General features: G+C 43.4%; 2 protein-coding genes across 12 annotated transcripts in view; one reads left to right on the top strand and one right to left on the bottom strand.

The window, feature by feature from the left end:
• Positions 1-1,352: 1,352 nt before the first annotated feature.
• Positions 1,353-16,108, bottom strand: part of Tmcc1 (transmembrane and coiled-coil domain family 1) — a 173,291-nt gene continuing 158,535 nt past the window's right edge. For 10 of the 11 annotated variants that reach the window (XM_063286097.1, XM_039109036.2, XM_063286099.1 and 7 more), the window contains 2 exons: positions 7,750-7,885; positions 1,353-5,278 (listed from right to left, as the gene is read on the bottom strand). In XM_063286097.1, coding sequence (XP_063142167.1) covers positions 4,964-5,278; positions 7,750-7,885 — 451 coding nt within the window. In that variant the 3' untranslated portion in view covers positions 1,353-4,963. 11 annotated transcript variants of the gene reach the window in all.
• On the top strand, positions 12,385-14,655 carry Ssbl1 (small RNA binding exonuclease protection factor La like 1). Its single transcript, XM_039109039.2, has one exon. It carries the CDS (start codon positions 13,214-13,216, stop codon positions 14,420-14,422), a length of 1,209 nt encoding a protein of 402 aa, XP_038964967.1. The 5' UTR covers positions 12,385-13,213; the 3' UTR covers positions 14,423-14,655.

A 16,108-nucleotide genomic window follows, 5' to 3' on the forward strand; every position in this document is an offset into this window, starting at 1 on the left:
CTGAGGAACCTGCCTGGGGACTCGCCCTTCCTCCATGTCCACTGCTCTTGACTAAGCAAGGAGGCCTTACAAGAGTGCTAGCTATCTAGTGTAACCTACAGTTTAAAGACAACACATTTGAATCCTTCAGGGGAGGCAGCCCTCTAGCTGCCCCCCTCCACCCCTTAATGTTTTCTGTATCATAGCTTCTCAGATGTTTCACCCTCTGAAGTTTTGTTCTAATTTGGTGTTGTTCTGGCTGGCTTTCTAAGTCATTTATTTATTTTTGAGACAGGGTCTCATTATATAGATCAGGTTGGTCACTAAGCTCTGTCTGCTTCTGCCCCCAAAGCCCCAGTGCTGGGTTTAAAGGAGTATGCTGCTACACCTGGCCTGCTAAAGGTTTTAACAGGTGGTAATAAATCAGATTTGGAAATTTTGTCAGCCCCTCTGCACTGTGGAACCCTAGACTATGACATGCTCCAGCTCTCGGGGTAAATTCTACACATAGTAGGCTGGCCCACAGTAAGCTAGGGTACTCCAACAGTGTCTTTAAAGCTGTCATAAAAGATACCCCTTCTTGCCACAACACCCAGTTGAGGCTGGGTGTGATGCTGTCAGCTCACAGGTGGGTTAGGATACACAAGGCTTGTGAATGAGGACCAAGTCATTCACCTGTTGGGTGTCCTGTGTTCAGAACTTTTACATCTCTAGAGCGTCTGAGCTATGGCAAAGGTCTAATGAAAATTACTGTCTCTGGAGCCATTGAAATAGTTCAGTGGGTATAGGTAACAGCCACTAGACCTCATCTGAATTTGGTACCTACAAACACATGGCATGTCTTCTGATCTCTGCATGTTCAACATAATAAGTGCACAAACACACAATGTCAGCAAACCACAACAGCAACAAATTATTCTGGAGCTGGGATATGACTCAATGGTTGAGGGCTTGCCCAGCACGAGCAAGGCCGTCTATCCCCACCAGGAATAGGGCGCGCGCTCTCTCTCTCTCTCTCTGAAATTACAGATGTACATGAGCACGTCTGGCTTTGACCAGGAGGCTGAGGATCCAAACACAGGTCCTTGTGCTTATGCAGCAAGCAATTTACCAGCTGAGCTGTTTCCCCAGCCTTAAAGCATAATCTTAACTAGCAGTCTAAAGGAATCACAGGGGAAGTGCCAACTTGGAATGATGCTGTTAGGGCCCTTAGAGGTTTCGACAACTTTCTGGTTGTTGGTTATAGTTTCAAAATACTTGTGTGATGATCTCTCTCCCTCTTTCTCACTCCAACCCACAACCAAAATCTCCAGATAGATGTGCCAGCATTAAAAACGGGGTGCGCACAAATAAAAAACCAAAACAAAGTCAAGTCAATTGGCAGGTTTCTAGCTGAGGTCTTTATTTTCATTTTATGTACAGCAAAGGTGCTGCTGAGAAGCCACAGCAGCCAGACAGAACAGAACTGAATTCTCTCTCAACAATTAGCAGCTGAAGATCTAGCAACTACAGTGTTAACGTTCACACACGTTCATAGGTATCGTCTCTTTACGCTTCGATTCGTGCACGTGAGTTTTAGTCTTACACACTTTTATAAAGCACACTTACAGTCTAGTAGTCAGTCCCTTCTAAGGGTATCACCTAGCATACACGACACACAGAGATGTTTAACTTGCAGAGCCACATTCAAGATCCCATTCTACTGGGGGTGCTGTGTGAGCTGTCGCTTTGCCTGTGCTGGCTTGTCGACAAGAGCATTTGGTTTTGTTTGAAATGTGTATTGTCCAAGGCTGCAAGGCCAGAACACTGGAACTTACTCAGAATCCAGGATTCACTGAGTACCTTAGAACACAAGATCAGAAACAAAACCAAACGCAGTGAAGACCACACCAAAGCGTGCTCACTGTCAGACATGGCTGGCGAGGAAGGCGTTACCCCACTGTTCTGGTGACAAATAATTTATGCCAATTGGGGCGGGGCTAAAGAAACACCATTAGTGATGGATCCAACTGTACCTCTTTTTTTTTTTTCCCTCTTTTTTCTTTTTTTCGGAGCTGGGGACCGAACCCAGGGCCTTGCGCTTGCTAGGCAAGCGCTCTACCGCTGAGCTAAATCCCCAACCCCCCAACTGTACCTCTTAAGGAGTAGGAAGCCTTCATTGCCGGGACACACTGAGTATACAAAGGACCTAAAACTGGAGCAGCCAGCCATCAACAGTGCAGAGTGATGGCCACCTCTACAACCACAAGTCACCCAGGCCAACACAGCCAGCCTCATTCACCCGGGCTAGGCACAAGCATGGACAAGGGGATCAAAAAATGCTTCCCTTTAGTGGGATTTTTTTTTAAGGAAAAGAAGCATTAAATTATGGGCAAGCTTTTCTCAGATCAAGTGCTAAAAACACCATTGAGCAAGGCTACAGAAGGGCTGAACAGAAGAGATTTCGAGGACAGCCACGATTCCAAGAAACTCAAAGGCAACAGGGATGGGGAGCAAAAAGTACAGGTAGGCAGGATAACAGATGTGTTACAAGCAGCACTGAGTGCAGACAACTGTGGGCCTGGTGAGTGAGCAGGGGTAAGACAGTGAGAAGCCATGACAGGGCCTGTCCAGGACTGAAGGTCCTTCCCAAGACAGTCTGCTAGAGGAAGATGGGGAATCAGTACAGGCTTCCCTGTCTCTTTGAAGCTCCAGACTCTTCCTTCAGAACAGAAACTGCCTTTAGGCAGTTAGAAACAATTTCAGCTTATGGGTCACAGTGACATTTGGGGTCGGGGAAGATAGGGTTCCTGTGGAATGGAGAGAGAAGTCAGTGGGTTGCCACTGGATTGTCTCTCCCACAGCCCTGTGGGTTCTCTTTTATACCAGGGCAACTAAATTACAGCAGCAAATGCTAGCCCAGCAAGGTCATAGCGTCCTGTGGTACTCTTGCCCAAAGCTGATGCAATATTGTCAGACAAAGTTAACCTTTTAAACGGGCATGGGGACCATTTGTTTTGGCATGAATATGCATTGGTTTTAATTAGGGTTTTTTTTTCTTTTGGTCCTTGCTCTAGGTGCTCATTATGAGGTGAACAAGCATTGGGATGGAGTGAAGACTGGGTACCTGAGTTAAAGTATCAAAGTGAGAAGGCCAGCTGGCCAAAGCAAAAGGAGGCTGGAGCTGCAGTCTATCTAAACCATCCTCCCCAACAGACAGGACAATGCTATCCTAGTTCTGAAAGAAGGCCCTGGTATGGGGTCATAGGCAAACATACTTCTTTGTCCAGGGCATAGAACTTGACCCCTTTGCATCATGTGGGCACACAGAAAGAGGTCACCCTGGAAATGGCGTTTGTGACCTCCAATGCTATGAGACTAATCAGGCTCTACCTGAGTGACAGAACTGGCTATAGGACGAGGACCACGCTCAGCTTGTCTTTCTTAAGTGTCTATAAACAACCACTGAGCAGTTAGATGGTGTGAGTCAGTCTGGGTTAGTAGGAAGCCTGCAAGAGTGTGCACCCAGAACTTGGGCCCTTCTAACCTGACATTTCTTTTTCTGCTTTTTGGGAGAATCATCTTCAATGGATCCTCTCAGGCAGACAGAATAAAGCTTTGAAGTTAATGATGCTGAGGCCAAAATGCAGACAAGACTCCGTATCACTTTGGTTTCGGCAGTTAGGGGGTGTTAAACAATAAATTAAGCAAATACAAGGAGTTATTTATGACTCTTATAACACAGTAGCCTCTTATCCTAAAGAGAATCCCAGCCCAAGGTCACTGGGTGAACATTTACTTGGGGGTGGGGGAAACAAAATCCAGTCCTATCACGATAATCTGTGTAGTCTTGTCCCCTGACCCTGTAAAGCCCTCACCACTCTAACCAAGCCAAGCCGGGGAGATGGTGCTGTGTAGGTGATCGAGACAGAGAGCCCAGCACAGCCACAGGGTGGCAGAGGGCGGCACTGGCAAGAGTCTCCAATTCAACTGTTTCAAAACAACAGGGAGCAGCACGCTGAAATATCCACACGGCTTCATTTGAAAACATCACGGCTTTATTTCAGAGGAAAAAAATAAAGACCCTCCCAACCCAGTCCCCCCCCCTCCCACCCCCCCAAAACAACAACAAAAACCCCAACCGACCAACCAACCAACCAAAAAACAAAACAAAAAACCCAACCAAACCAAAAAAAACCCATCCAATAATAATAACAATAATAAAAAATTCTATTAGAAATTATAAGGAAGCACTGAGAGTTTGAGTATTACATTCTTCAAGTATGTTGTTCGGATTTTTTATTTTTAAGTTGGTAACTATACACATATATATATAAAAAAACAAACAACCAAACCTTAAAAGTGCGGCCAAGGGATTTTGCTTAAAAGTTAGGATTAAGGGCTACTTCACAATACTGAACAGGATTGCATGGTCATCCTATGGGCTTGATGATCTTGCCTCCAATCCTGGCAGTTAAGAAAGGAGCAGGTTCAGAAGTGATCATATTTCAGGGTTAGCATGAGAAAGCTAGGGAGATGCCTGTGTTCTTCCACGGCAGGGGAAATCCACCCTGAATCTAAAATTCCAAACTGGAATGTGGTGGGACTTCACAGTAGAGTTAGTCTGGATGAGGAGAGGAGCCCAGGCAGGGTGGGTGTTGGGCCTGGTCAGGTTTTTGCATCTGTTTAGTGGGTTTAGTGCAGTACTCCAAGCATCAATTCAGAATGCCCTTCAGTGTGTTGCAGATTGTTCATGTTAAAGGACTGTTTCAGATTTGCATCCCAAGGAAAATCATGCTACATAAAAATGATCCAAGATTTTTGCCCAAAAAACTTCTTGGATAAAATCTAAAAAATACTATTGCAATTGCGTCTCTTGAAGAAAAAAACATTATTCTAAATGTAAACAGATTCACTCAACTCTCTTGTAGAAAACTTCAGAGTGGGTAATGCTGCTGTCTAGCTCTCTTGGCATGCACTCGCCAGACGGTGAGAAGTGCCAGCATCATCTGGGAGGTGAGAAGAGTCGGTCCACGTAGCTGAAGAGGGCATCCCAGTGCTTCCAAAGAAAGGCAATGAAAGCCACAAGGAATAAAGTGCTGAACGTCCTGTTGCGTGTCTTCATGAGGGGGACCACACAGTTGGCTACCGTGGACACAAAGACCAAGAGGACTGCCATGACAGCCAGGAGGATATTGATGAGTTTGCCCAGAAGGTTTCGGGCAGTGGCATTCTCCAGCCCTTCCAGTTGCACCACCTGCTGCTGTTGCTGCTGCAGCTCCATCTTGGAAATGCGGGTTTGACAGGCCTCCAGGGCCTCCTGTGGGCCAAATAGGGCATGATTAGCTTCTACTCTCCGAAGTACAGCTGGACGAGCCTGGGAGCCAGGCGCATCCTGAGCCACGACAAGGATTTCAAATAGCTACAAGTCCGGGTAGGAAAGGCCAGATGCACTGCAGGTGCATTATTCCCACTCCATCTACTGCACCCCTAGAAGAATAACTATGCGGAGCAGGGAACATGCTTGGATTTATTCTGCCTAGAATTTACTTAGTTTATTTATCTGTTTATACATTTAAGACAAGAGTCTCTTGTATCTCAGACTGGCCTCATGCTTGCCATATGGCTGAGATGATCTTGAACTCTAGGTTCTTCTGCCTCCATCGCCTGAAGGCTGAGCTCAGGCACGTGCCATCACTCCTGAGTGGCCTACAATATTTTAATAAGAAGATCTCAATTATATGGGGTTTTATCCTTTTAGAAATCATGAGTCTAAGGTACATAAGACACATCCATGTGTTTGACTTTAAACAGTCTCTCAGTTCTAGTCCCTGCTGCTGTGGTAGTAGTGTCATATTGGTTACCCTTTACCTGTATTTAACTGTACATGTGTATTTGCCTAGCATGGGGTTCTCACAGGTATTTCCTACCATTATGTGCATAGTATTCTACTCAAATTGATCCATAACTTATTATTATTCTTTTTTTTTCTTTTTCTTTTTTTTTTCGGAGCTGGGGACCGAACCCAGGGTCTTAGCAAGCGCTCTACCACTGTGCTAAATCCCCAACCCCTATTATTCTTTTTATTTCTTTTTTTCACTCAATAGTAGGTCTTGATCACACCATGTCCACAATTCATGATACACATTATTCTTGTGTGTATAGACATGCACATGGACACGGGTGCATGTTCGTGTGAAGGTCAGAAGACAATTGTGGGTGTTGGTCCTTAGGTACCTTCCACCATTTGTTTCTGACAGGGCCTCTTATTAGCTGCAGCTCTGCCACATAGGATAGATAAGCTGACTAATAAGTTGCAAGGATTTGTCTGTCTCATCTTGCCATTGCTGGGATTATAAGTGCATGACACTATGCCTTCCACCTTTACCAGGCTCTGGGGGTTGAATTCAGTTAGCGGGCTTACATGGTAAGCACCCCTTATATGCTGTGCCTTCTAGCTGGCTCTCCTCGTCTGACTTATGTGGGTTCTGAGAATCTGAACTTATGGATCAAATACTTTGCCAACTGAGCCACCTCCCCAGCTCTAGCTCATTCTTTTCTAGCTACTCTGTACCATTTCATAGTACGGGTCACACTCTACCAGTCAGGCCCCTCGGAAGGGTTTTTTCCCACTCTAACAATGATGCAGTGTGCTTCATTAACACATTATCTGATGTTTTTAGGTCAAAACATCCATGACTGGAGAAAGGGAATTGTGGCCCTGCTGTAAGAAGGCCACACTTCCTTTTCAGGTGACACTCTACAGAGGGCATTAAAGTGACCTGCTCTCCCTAAGGTCTTAATGTAAACTGCATTTTACCACTCAGGGAACGAAAACTTCTCCCCTAGCAAGGACAGACATCCTCCCAAGACAACTAGTGGTTGGAACCATGGGATTTTTCCAGCCTTGGCTTCAATGGCTTCTGCTTTCTTAGGATGTAAGGTAAGGTCCAGATAGCTTCAGGCTGAAGCTAGATCAAGAATGGATAATGGATGCTACTCATTCCAGAATTAACTTGGGATGAAGAAAATGTAAATAAAATTCAAGAACCTAAAAAAAGATGTCAGCTGGGCAAACAGGACAGTGCCTTGATTCCTATGGGTGGGTATTCTACAAGTTCCTCTTCTCTATACTAGCTTCTTTCAAGGTGCCTTCATAAAACCTACCATGATCTCTGAGAGAATCTCCATAGAAAACAGAAACCCCAGTGTTCCACTTCTCTCCATTGAGAAGTGAAATCAACTTCATTGCTGGGGTTTCTCACAAGCCATGTCATGTGCCACCTGTTAGAGAGTAGGGACAAAAGCCCTTTACATAGAAGCAGAAGATAGGCAGGATGGCCAGAAGCACCATCTTAACAGCTCCAGGACAATAACCAATAGATGGGATGTTCTAGTTTTTCTCAGACGGATACTGTTCTGTCCCTAAGACATTTGCCAGTATCTAGAGCTATACCTCCCCAAATGGCATGACATCACTGGGTCAAAGCAGGTGTGCTGCGACCGACAGGAGCTTTTCTTGACTCTCCAGGCTCCTGTCTTTGCCCATTTTTCTTCCTTCCTTTTTTTTTTTTTTTTTTTAAAGATTTATTTCTTATATATAAGTACACTGTAGCTGTCTTCAGACACAGCAGAAGAGGGCACCAGATCTCATTACAGATGGCTGTGAGCCACCATGTGGTTGCTGGGATTTGAACTCAGAACCTCTGGAAGAGCAGTCAGTGCTTTTAACCACTAAGCCATCTCTCCAGCCCTTTTCTTCCTTTCTTATTTCTTATTGTTCATACTAACCTGGATGTCCCGGGCCCGTTCATATGACTGATAGGCGATTTTCTCTTCCATGCTGGCCAACTCCTGCTTTAAGTTCAGGATCTCATTCTGGTGGAGCTCTGTCAGGTCATTCAGTTGCTCTTCTAGTCGTTCACATCTAAGAGAGGGAGAAAGGTTGGAGTTTTAAACATTCTGCATCCATCCTGATATAATTTAGAGCAATCTCCAAATCTTTTCTACAAAACAGAAGCCAAGAGCTTGAGCAAGCCCAGGCTACCGTGTGCCAGCATTTGTTGCTTTCAGTCTCCAGAAAGGTAGCTGTCACAAAGCCACCCTACAGCATCATGGCTTTCCAGCTTTCTCCTCAGCCCTGGTTAGCTCTGTACACCTGCGATACTGAAGCAGTTCTTATTCTGCTCTGAGTGTGGAGAAGCAAAAACTCTTTAAGCAAGTCTCACTGGGAGAGAAACAGTGAACAAATGGAAATGAACCTTCTCACTATTAGCAGTAACTTATTTCAACACTAGATAACTTACACACCTAGACATATATGATGTGGAGTCCCAGAAAGCCAGAACCAGTGGGGTGCATCATCCTTACGGCCAAGCAGTGCTTGGGACATTTGTCAACCTATTTATTGAGAGTGTTTTGCATGCTAGGCATATTCAAAGTACTGGGACACTGTGGTAAGCAAGAGAAAGCATCTGCTTTTCATTCATTCTACAGGGAAAGGGGAGAGAGAAAAACATGAACAGGATTTCATGTAGCCAAGATTGGCAGGGAGATATGGCAATGTCTAGTGGAGAGTCAGGAAAAACTTCCTCACTCTCCTCAAGAATGAGAGATAAAGCCTGAATGATAGAAACAGAAGCTTGGAAAGTGAGGAGGGTGAAGATGTGCAAGGAAGGACCTTACTTAGAAGGAAAAGAAGTACAGACTTGTTATGACAGTAATGAGGTTGGTGTCTTACTTAGTGTGGTAGTTTAAATACATTTGGCTCAGAGAGTGGCACTATTTAAAGGTGTGGCCTTGTTGGAGGAAGTATGTCCCTGTGGGGGTGGGCAATGATACCCTCCTCCTACCACACGAGAGTCAGTACTCTCCTGCCTGCCTTCAGATGAAGATGTAGAACTCTCAGGCACCAAGCCTGCCTGGATGCTGTCATGCCCCCCGCCTTGATGATAATAAACTGAACACCTCTGAACTTCTAAGCCAGCCCCAATTAAATGCTATCTTTATAAGGGCTGCCTTGGTCATGGTGTATTTTCATAGCAATGGAAACCCTAATTAAGACAGAAGTTGGTACCAGAAACTGGGGTATGGCTGTGAGAAGCCTGACCATGCTTTTGTTTGGAAGAATGTAAATTTTGGGACTTTGAATTCGGAAAGCATTGGAATGTTTTAAGTGGGGCTTAAGGAGCAATTCTACTAAGAATACGGAAGACTTTGTTGCTGACAGTGATTTGAACTGTCTAGACCTGGCCCAGGAGGTTTCAGTGGAGAAGAATTTCAGTATGTAGCTTAGAGACGAGTTTTGTGGTATTCTGGTAAAGACGGAGTGCTTTTTGCCCTTATCTGAAGAGTCTGCTTGAGGCGAAGGTAAAGAGATTTATATTAGTTGCACTGACAAGGAGGTCTCAAATAATATGGCATGAACTACAGACCAGAACTGGAGGGACACACTTGTGATCCAGATCTTGAAAACTGAAGACATGACCTTTTCATCTGGATCTTGAGGAACAATGACAATGAAATGTTTAGGCCTAGGCATGGTGGTACATACCTTTAATCCTAGAATTCCAGAGACAGAGCTATGCAGATTTCTGAATTCAAGATCAATCTATAAAACAAGTTCCAGGGGTTGGGGATTTAGCTCAGTGGTAGAGTGCTGAATTCGGCAGCTACAGCCATGTGACCCTTTAGAGTCAAAAATAGAAGGGGCTACTGGGACAACTGATGCTGGTTAGCTAGAGCTAAGAAATTAGTGGTAAGAAGGGACTGAGGTAAAATCTTCTGGGAAGTGAGCACAAAGAAGCTGTGTCCCAGAAATAGCCAAGGTTGTACCTCGTGTTGCAGCTATACTTGGTAATGTGTAAGAGTCACCCTAGTGGTACTGGTTTTGAAGGCATGAAGAGGTCATATAGAGCGGCTGAAGCTTCACCATTGGTGAAGGTGCAGCCTCAGTTGCAATTGACAGTCCAGGAGTGAAGGGGTTATGTGGATTTGAGGCTTGTCACCATGAAGAGAGCCTGAGAGGCTATTGGTGAAGCCTTGTTGCAGTGGAAGACCCCAGTGTAATGGAGATGCCAGTCAGTACCATGGGATGGTCGCCAAGAACAGCAGCAGCAGTGGAGTGGATCAACCTGAGCTTAGAGTGCTACAGAGGGCAGAGCTGAAGAAGTGATGCCAGCCCCTTGGAGGAGCCCAGAAGATCATATGTAGATCCCAGACATTGCAACAAGAAGCTGTAACGTTAAAGTTGCCTTGGAGAGCCCCACGATGTTCGAAATGCTAGCCATGGGATATCTGCTAAGGGAAGCTGCTAACAGGGAGTGGAACCAGCCCACAAGAAAGAAGTTTGTTTCAGTGAACAAAAATGAAAAAGGACTTAGAGATCTGACTGCTTTCACATCAGCCATGGAGACGCAGAGTTTGGAGTTTGCCCAGCTGGTTTCCTGTCTTGCTTTGGGGATTATAGTTAAAGAGATTGCATGAATCTTAGAAGAGACTTTGAACTTTGGGCTTTTAACATTGTTGAGACTGCTATAGACTACGGGTACTTTGGAAGTTGGACTAAATATACTTTTTATTATCCTATGGGTAGGTATGGCCCCCATAGACTCATGTGTTTGAACAAGCCTATAGGGGCCAGGGAGTAGAAAGTGGTGGTTTGAATATACTTGTACCAGGGAGTGGCCCTATTAGAAGATGTGGCCTTGTTGGAGTAGGGGTGTTACTGTGGGTTATGGGCTTAAGACCCTCACCCTAGCTACCTGGAAGTTTGCATTCTGGTAGCAGCCTTCAATGAAAATGTACAATTCTCAGTTCCTCCTGTACCATGCCTTCCTGGATGCTGCCATATTCTTGACTTGATGATAATGGACTGAACCTCTGAAACCTTTAAGCCAGCCCCAATTAAATGTTGTTCTTTATAACAGTTGCCGTGGTCATGGTGTCTGTTCACAGTAATAAAGTCCTAAGTGTCTTAGTCAGGGTTTCCACTGCTGTGAAGAGACACCATGACCACGGCAGTCCTTAAAAAGATAACATTTAATTTAGACTGGCTTACAGGTTCAGAGGTTCAGTCCATTATCATTAAGGCGGAGGCATGGCAGCATCCAGGCAGGCATGGTGCCTGAGAGTTCTGCATCTTTATCTGAAGGCAGAGTACTGGCTCTCATGTGGTAGGAGGAGGGTATCATTGCCCACCCCCACAGGGACATACTTTCTCCAACAAGGCCACACCTTTAAATAGTGCTACTCCGCACCATTCAAGTGTTCAAACACATGAGTCTATCGTGGGCATTCCTATTTAAACCATCATATTTGGCACACGTAAGGGGTGTAGTCTGCCTGAGAAACTACAAAATGAGAATACAGAATGTTCATGGGAGGAATATTTATTTTATTATCTCTAATGCACAGAAGCACACACATGTAAGCACATACACATATATTTATTTTACATAAAGGTTTCAGGGCGATCACCAGAAATTCTAGGTAGAATAAAATGCTCACAAAGAAATACCCAGAATAACTGAACAACTGGGTTCTGGATAGCTGGTGAAGGTTGTCAAAGAAGACAATGTTTAAGGAAATGAGTTGTTTGGTAGTGGTGAAGAGGATAGATTAGACAGGAGTGTGTGGTGTCCTAAGGACCAAAAGTCTTCAAGGAGGATGGTTGAAGACTATATATTAAAAATATTAACAGGAGTTGCTAAAGAAGATGCTGAAGTAGGAAAATTATAAGTTTGGAGCTAGTCTAAAAACTAACCAACCAACCAATCAACAAATGTGCCAGAGTATCATTAAATAATTAGAACTCCTCCTATCTTTCCTCTTGTGAACCTTTCTGTCCCTGTCTCTCTGCATTCTCCTACCTCCTCCTCTTTCTTACTCACGCAGGGGAAGGAAGCCATCACTCTGCATGCCAGGCAAGACCTCTATTACTGAGCTACAGCTACAGCCTTACTCTTACTTCTAATCACACCTACAGCATACGAAGTTTGGTCTTTTTCTTCCAGCCCAGGATGGCCTTGAGTTTGTGATCCTCTTGCCTCTGTCTATGAATTCTAGGAATAAAGGCATCTATCAGCACGTGTGGCGGGGTTTATCCACTTTTAAGAATTATAAAAATTGTCTCTAAGGAAATTCTATGTTGCAGCATCTGCGTCTCCTTGTGTCTCTGCACCTTTGCCAGGGTGTATATGAGTGTGTGTCTGTCTGTAAGTATGCAAGCAGTCCATGAGAACACAGAGGAAGGCACTGGGTGTTACACTATATTCCTCTCTGCTTTATTCCCTTAAGATGGAGTTTCTCACTGAACTTGGAGCTCATTAATAAGCTAGACAGGTAGCCAATGAGCCTCTGGGATTCTTTTGTCTCTGTTTTTAGTAGAGCTTGGGTGACAGACACATATGCAGCCAAACCTGCTACTTCTTTCTTTTCTTTTTTCTTTCTTTCCTCCTTCCTTTCTTTTTGAGACAGGGTCTCACTATATAGTCCTGTCTGGTCTGGAACTTACAGAGTCCCTGAGTGCTGGGATTAAAGGCATTTGCCTCCACCCCTGGTCTCATATCTGTCTTTTTCACTTGGATGTTGAGGATCCAAACTCAGATCCTCAAGTTAGTACAGTGAATATTCTTAGCCAGAGTCACCACTCTATCCTTTAATGTTATCTCTTTTAATTATCATATAATAAACAATAATTATATTCTATTTGCTTCTATTCCTTAAGAAATAAACATTAATTTAGCAGGTTGGGGATTTAGCTCAGTGGTAGAGTGCTTGCCTAGCAAGCGTAAGGCCCTGGGTTCGGTCCCCAGCTCCGGAAAAAAAAAAAAAAAAGAAATAAACATTAATTTAAATAATCACAGTCTGATCATTTTTATTATGTTATTAAATCCTATTTAGGTCTCCTTTACCCTTGAGAGGTGCCTCTGTTGTGCTTTCTGTTTTCTTGCTGTTACAGAACAGCACCCCATGCTTGTGGAGCTCATTTACTCAGATTCTGGAATATGTGTCAGCTATGGAAGTGATCTGATAAAACTTAAATTCATCAGATACTGTAATGTTTTACTAATATACTATGTTTTTAAGTAATTTTTTGGTACGGTGCATGTGCTAGAACCTAGAACCTGACACGTACTAGGTGAACACTTTTAATAAAGTCTAGGTGAGAGAGGCGCTTCTGTCGTTGTTCGTGAAGCCGTGGTGACTGCGGGATCAGAATCTTTGAGTGTGAGAAACTTTACAGATAGCCACAATGGCTGAAAATGGAGATAACGAAAAAATGGCTGCTCTGGAGGCCAAAATCTGTCATCAAATTGAGTATTATTTTGGAGACTTCAATTTGCCACAAGACAAGTTTTTAAAAGAACAGATCAAATTGGATGAAGGCTGGGTATCTTTGGAAACAATGATAAAATTCAACAGGCTAAACCGACTGACAACAGACTTTAATGTAATCGTGCAAGCATTGAGCAAATCTAAGGCAAAACTCATGGAAGTGAGTGCAGACAAAACTAAAATTAGAAGATCACCAAGCAGACCACTCCCTGAAGTGATGGATGAGTATAAGAATGATGTGAAAAATAGATCTGTTTATATTAAAGGCTTCCCAACTGATGCCACCCTTGATGATATAAAAGAATGGCTAGATGATAAAGGCCAAATACTGAATATTCAGATGAGAAGAAAATTGCACAAAACATTTAAGGGGTCAATATTTGCCGTGTTTGATAGTATTCAGTCTGCAAAGAAGTTTGTGGACACCCCCGGCCAGAAGTACAAAGACACTAATCTGCTAATACTCTTCAAGGAAGATTACTTTGCAAAAAAAAATGAAGAAAGAAAGCAGAGCAAAGTGGAAGCTAAATTAAAAGCTAAACAAGAACATGAAGGAAGACACAAACCAGGAAGTACTGAAACAAGAGCTCTAGAAGGAAAAATGGGATGCTTACTGAAGTTTTCAGGTGACTTGGATGACCAGACCTGTAGAGAAGATTTACACTTCCTTTTCTCAAATCATGGTGAAATAAAATGGATTGACTTTGTCAGAGGAGCAAAAGAGGGAATAATTCTCTTCAAAGAAAAGGCTAAGGACACACTTGAGAAAGCCAGAAGTGCAAATAATGGTAACCTACTGTTAAGGAACAAAAAGATGACTTGGAAAGTACTAGAAGGACATGCAGAAAAAGATGCAATGAAAAAAATCACAGATGATCAACAAGAATCTCTGAACAAATGGAAGTCAAAAGGAGGTCATGTTCGCAGATTTAAAGGAAGAGGGAAGGGTAATAGACCTGCTTATGCTGGGGCACCCAAAGGAAGAGGACAGTTTCAAGGAAGGAGGACAAGATTTGATGATGATGATCATCGTCGTGGACCAATGAAAAGAGGAAGAGACGGAAGAGACAGAGAAGAACCCGCATCAGAGCATAAGAAAAGAGAGAATGGTGCTAGAGACAAGTAGTTTATTTAGTAAGCAGTGTTTTTATTCCTTAGTTAGGTTTTAAGCTGCTTTTTGTCTTCAGAAGCTTTTAAAAAGAAAAGCGAATTAGGTCCACTTCAATGTCCACCTGTATAAAAGGAAAAGTTTTTTGTTTTACTTGTCTTTTTGTTGTTATCCAAATGAAAGTTTTTTAAAATGTATAGTTCTGTTTGTGTTTGGATGATTAAAATATGAAAAGGAAGATAAAAAAAAAAGTCTAGGTGAACACTCCAGCCCCTTAAAATGATATAAACTCCAGGTCTTACAGGGATAGAGCTCAGCAGTAATGTGTATTTAGTGAGCTCTGGGTCCAACCCAACAAAAGTCAGAGTAACTCCTGGGCCATGGTAAGTAACTGGAGCTGGGCAGGGACCAGGGAGGTGGTGTCTAGTAGGGTGCATGGTGACAGGACTGCACCATAACCTCTTGACCCACAGCCCATACACATACTTTCTGGTGTTTATATATACCGGATGTAGTGAATCATGACTTTAATTCCAGCACTTGGGAGATAGAGGTAGTAGATCACTGTGAGGTCAAGGCTAGCTTGGTCTATATAGTAGGTTCCAGGACAGCCTGAGTTACATAGTAAGAACTGTCTTGGAGGGGGTTGGGGATTTAGCTCAGTGTGCAAGTGCAAGGCCCTGAGTTCGGTCCCCAGCTCCGGAGGAAAAAAAAGAGAGAGAGAGAGAGAGAGAGAGAGAGAGAGAGAGAGAGAGAGAGAAAAGAAAGAACTGTCTTGGAAAATAAAACAAACAAAAAGATCACTAGGAAGTTTTATTGGGAATTAAATGTGGCTCTTGTACTCAAAGAGCAGACTGAAAACAGACAGCTACTGCTTCCTCAGACCCTACTGTGCAAACCCATCAGGCCTCCTGGAAGGTGGGAGGTATTATCTTCTCAGAAGAAACAGTTAAAATTCAGAAATCCCAGCGCTACCTGCTAATGCCACAAAGTAAAGGAGAAAAGATGTGAATCCAGGTTTGACTTTAAAAGCCTATATTTTAAAACTAACCTGTCATGCCATTTTCAAACTAGATAAGAAGTCAACATCTACAAGCTCCTTTAAAAAGTAAAAAATCTGAGTCAGCTTGTCAGTGGTTCAAGTCGCATAGCCACAGTGAGGGCTGGATGTGGCTCTTTAGACATGATGGCTTAAAGCTTTGACCAGAAGAGGGCTGAGTAAGAGTATAGACAGATTCAGATTGAAAAGATAAAGCCAAATATTAGCAAAAATACCTGGCTGGAAGAACTGTTCTGTTCCACTAGTGAGAACTTTAGAACGTTATTTAACAATGAATTTCCAAGGGCCTATAACACCACTCCAGGTACATGTATCAGAGAAATCAAACTTCTTTGTACATATGACATGAATAGGGGTGAGCTTATATTATAGCATCATGTGGTCATAGGCATCATCTTAGACATTCCCAGGTTCTGTATCCTAAAGCTTGCAACTTGCTGTTCAGTTTAGTGTTTCCCACTGTTCTTGATGCTCACAGAATATCAGGATATGAAACAGACAGGTAAAGGGGCTGTGCTTTTCCACTACCTGTACCTAATTCCTAAGCCCTGACTTTTGCCTTCATCCCCCAATGTGGCTACTATATAGACTGTTCACTTGGGAAGGAAAGTGCTCATGATCTTTTTTCTTCCTTTTCTCACCTA

The sequence above is a fragment of the Rattus norvegicus genome, chromosome 4, assembly GCF_036323735.1.
Source record: "Rattus norvegicus strain BN/NHsdMcwi chromosome 4, GRCr8, whole genome shotgun sequence".
Classification (NCBI taxonomy): domain Eukaryota; kingdom Metazoa; phylum Chordata; class Mammalia; order Rodentia; family Muridae; genus Rattus; species Rattus norvegicus.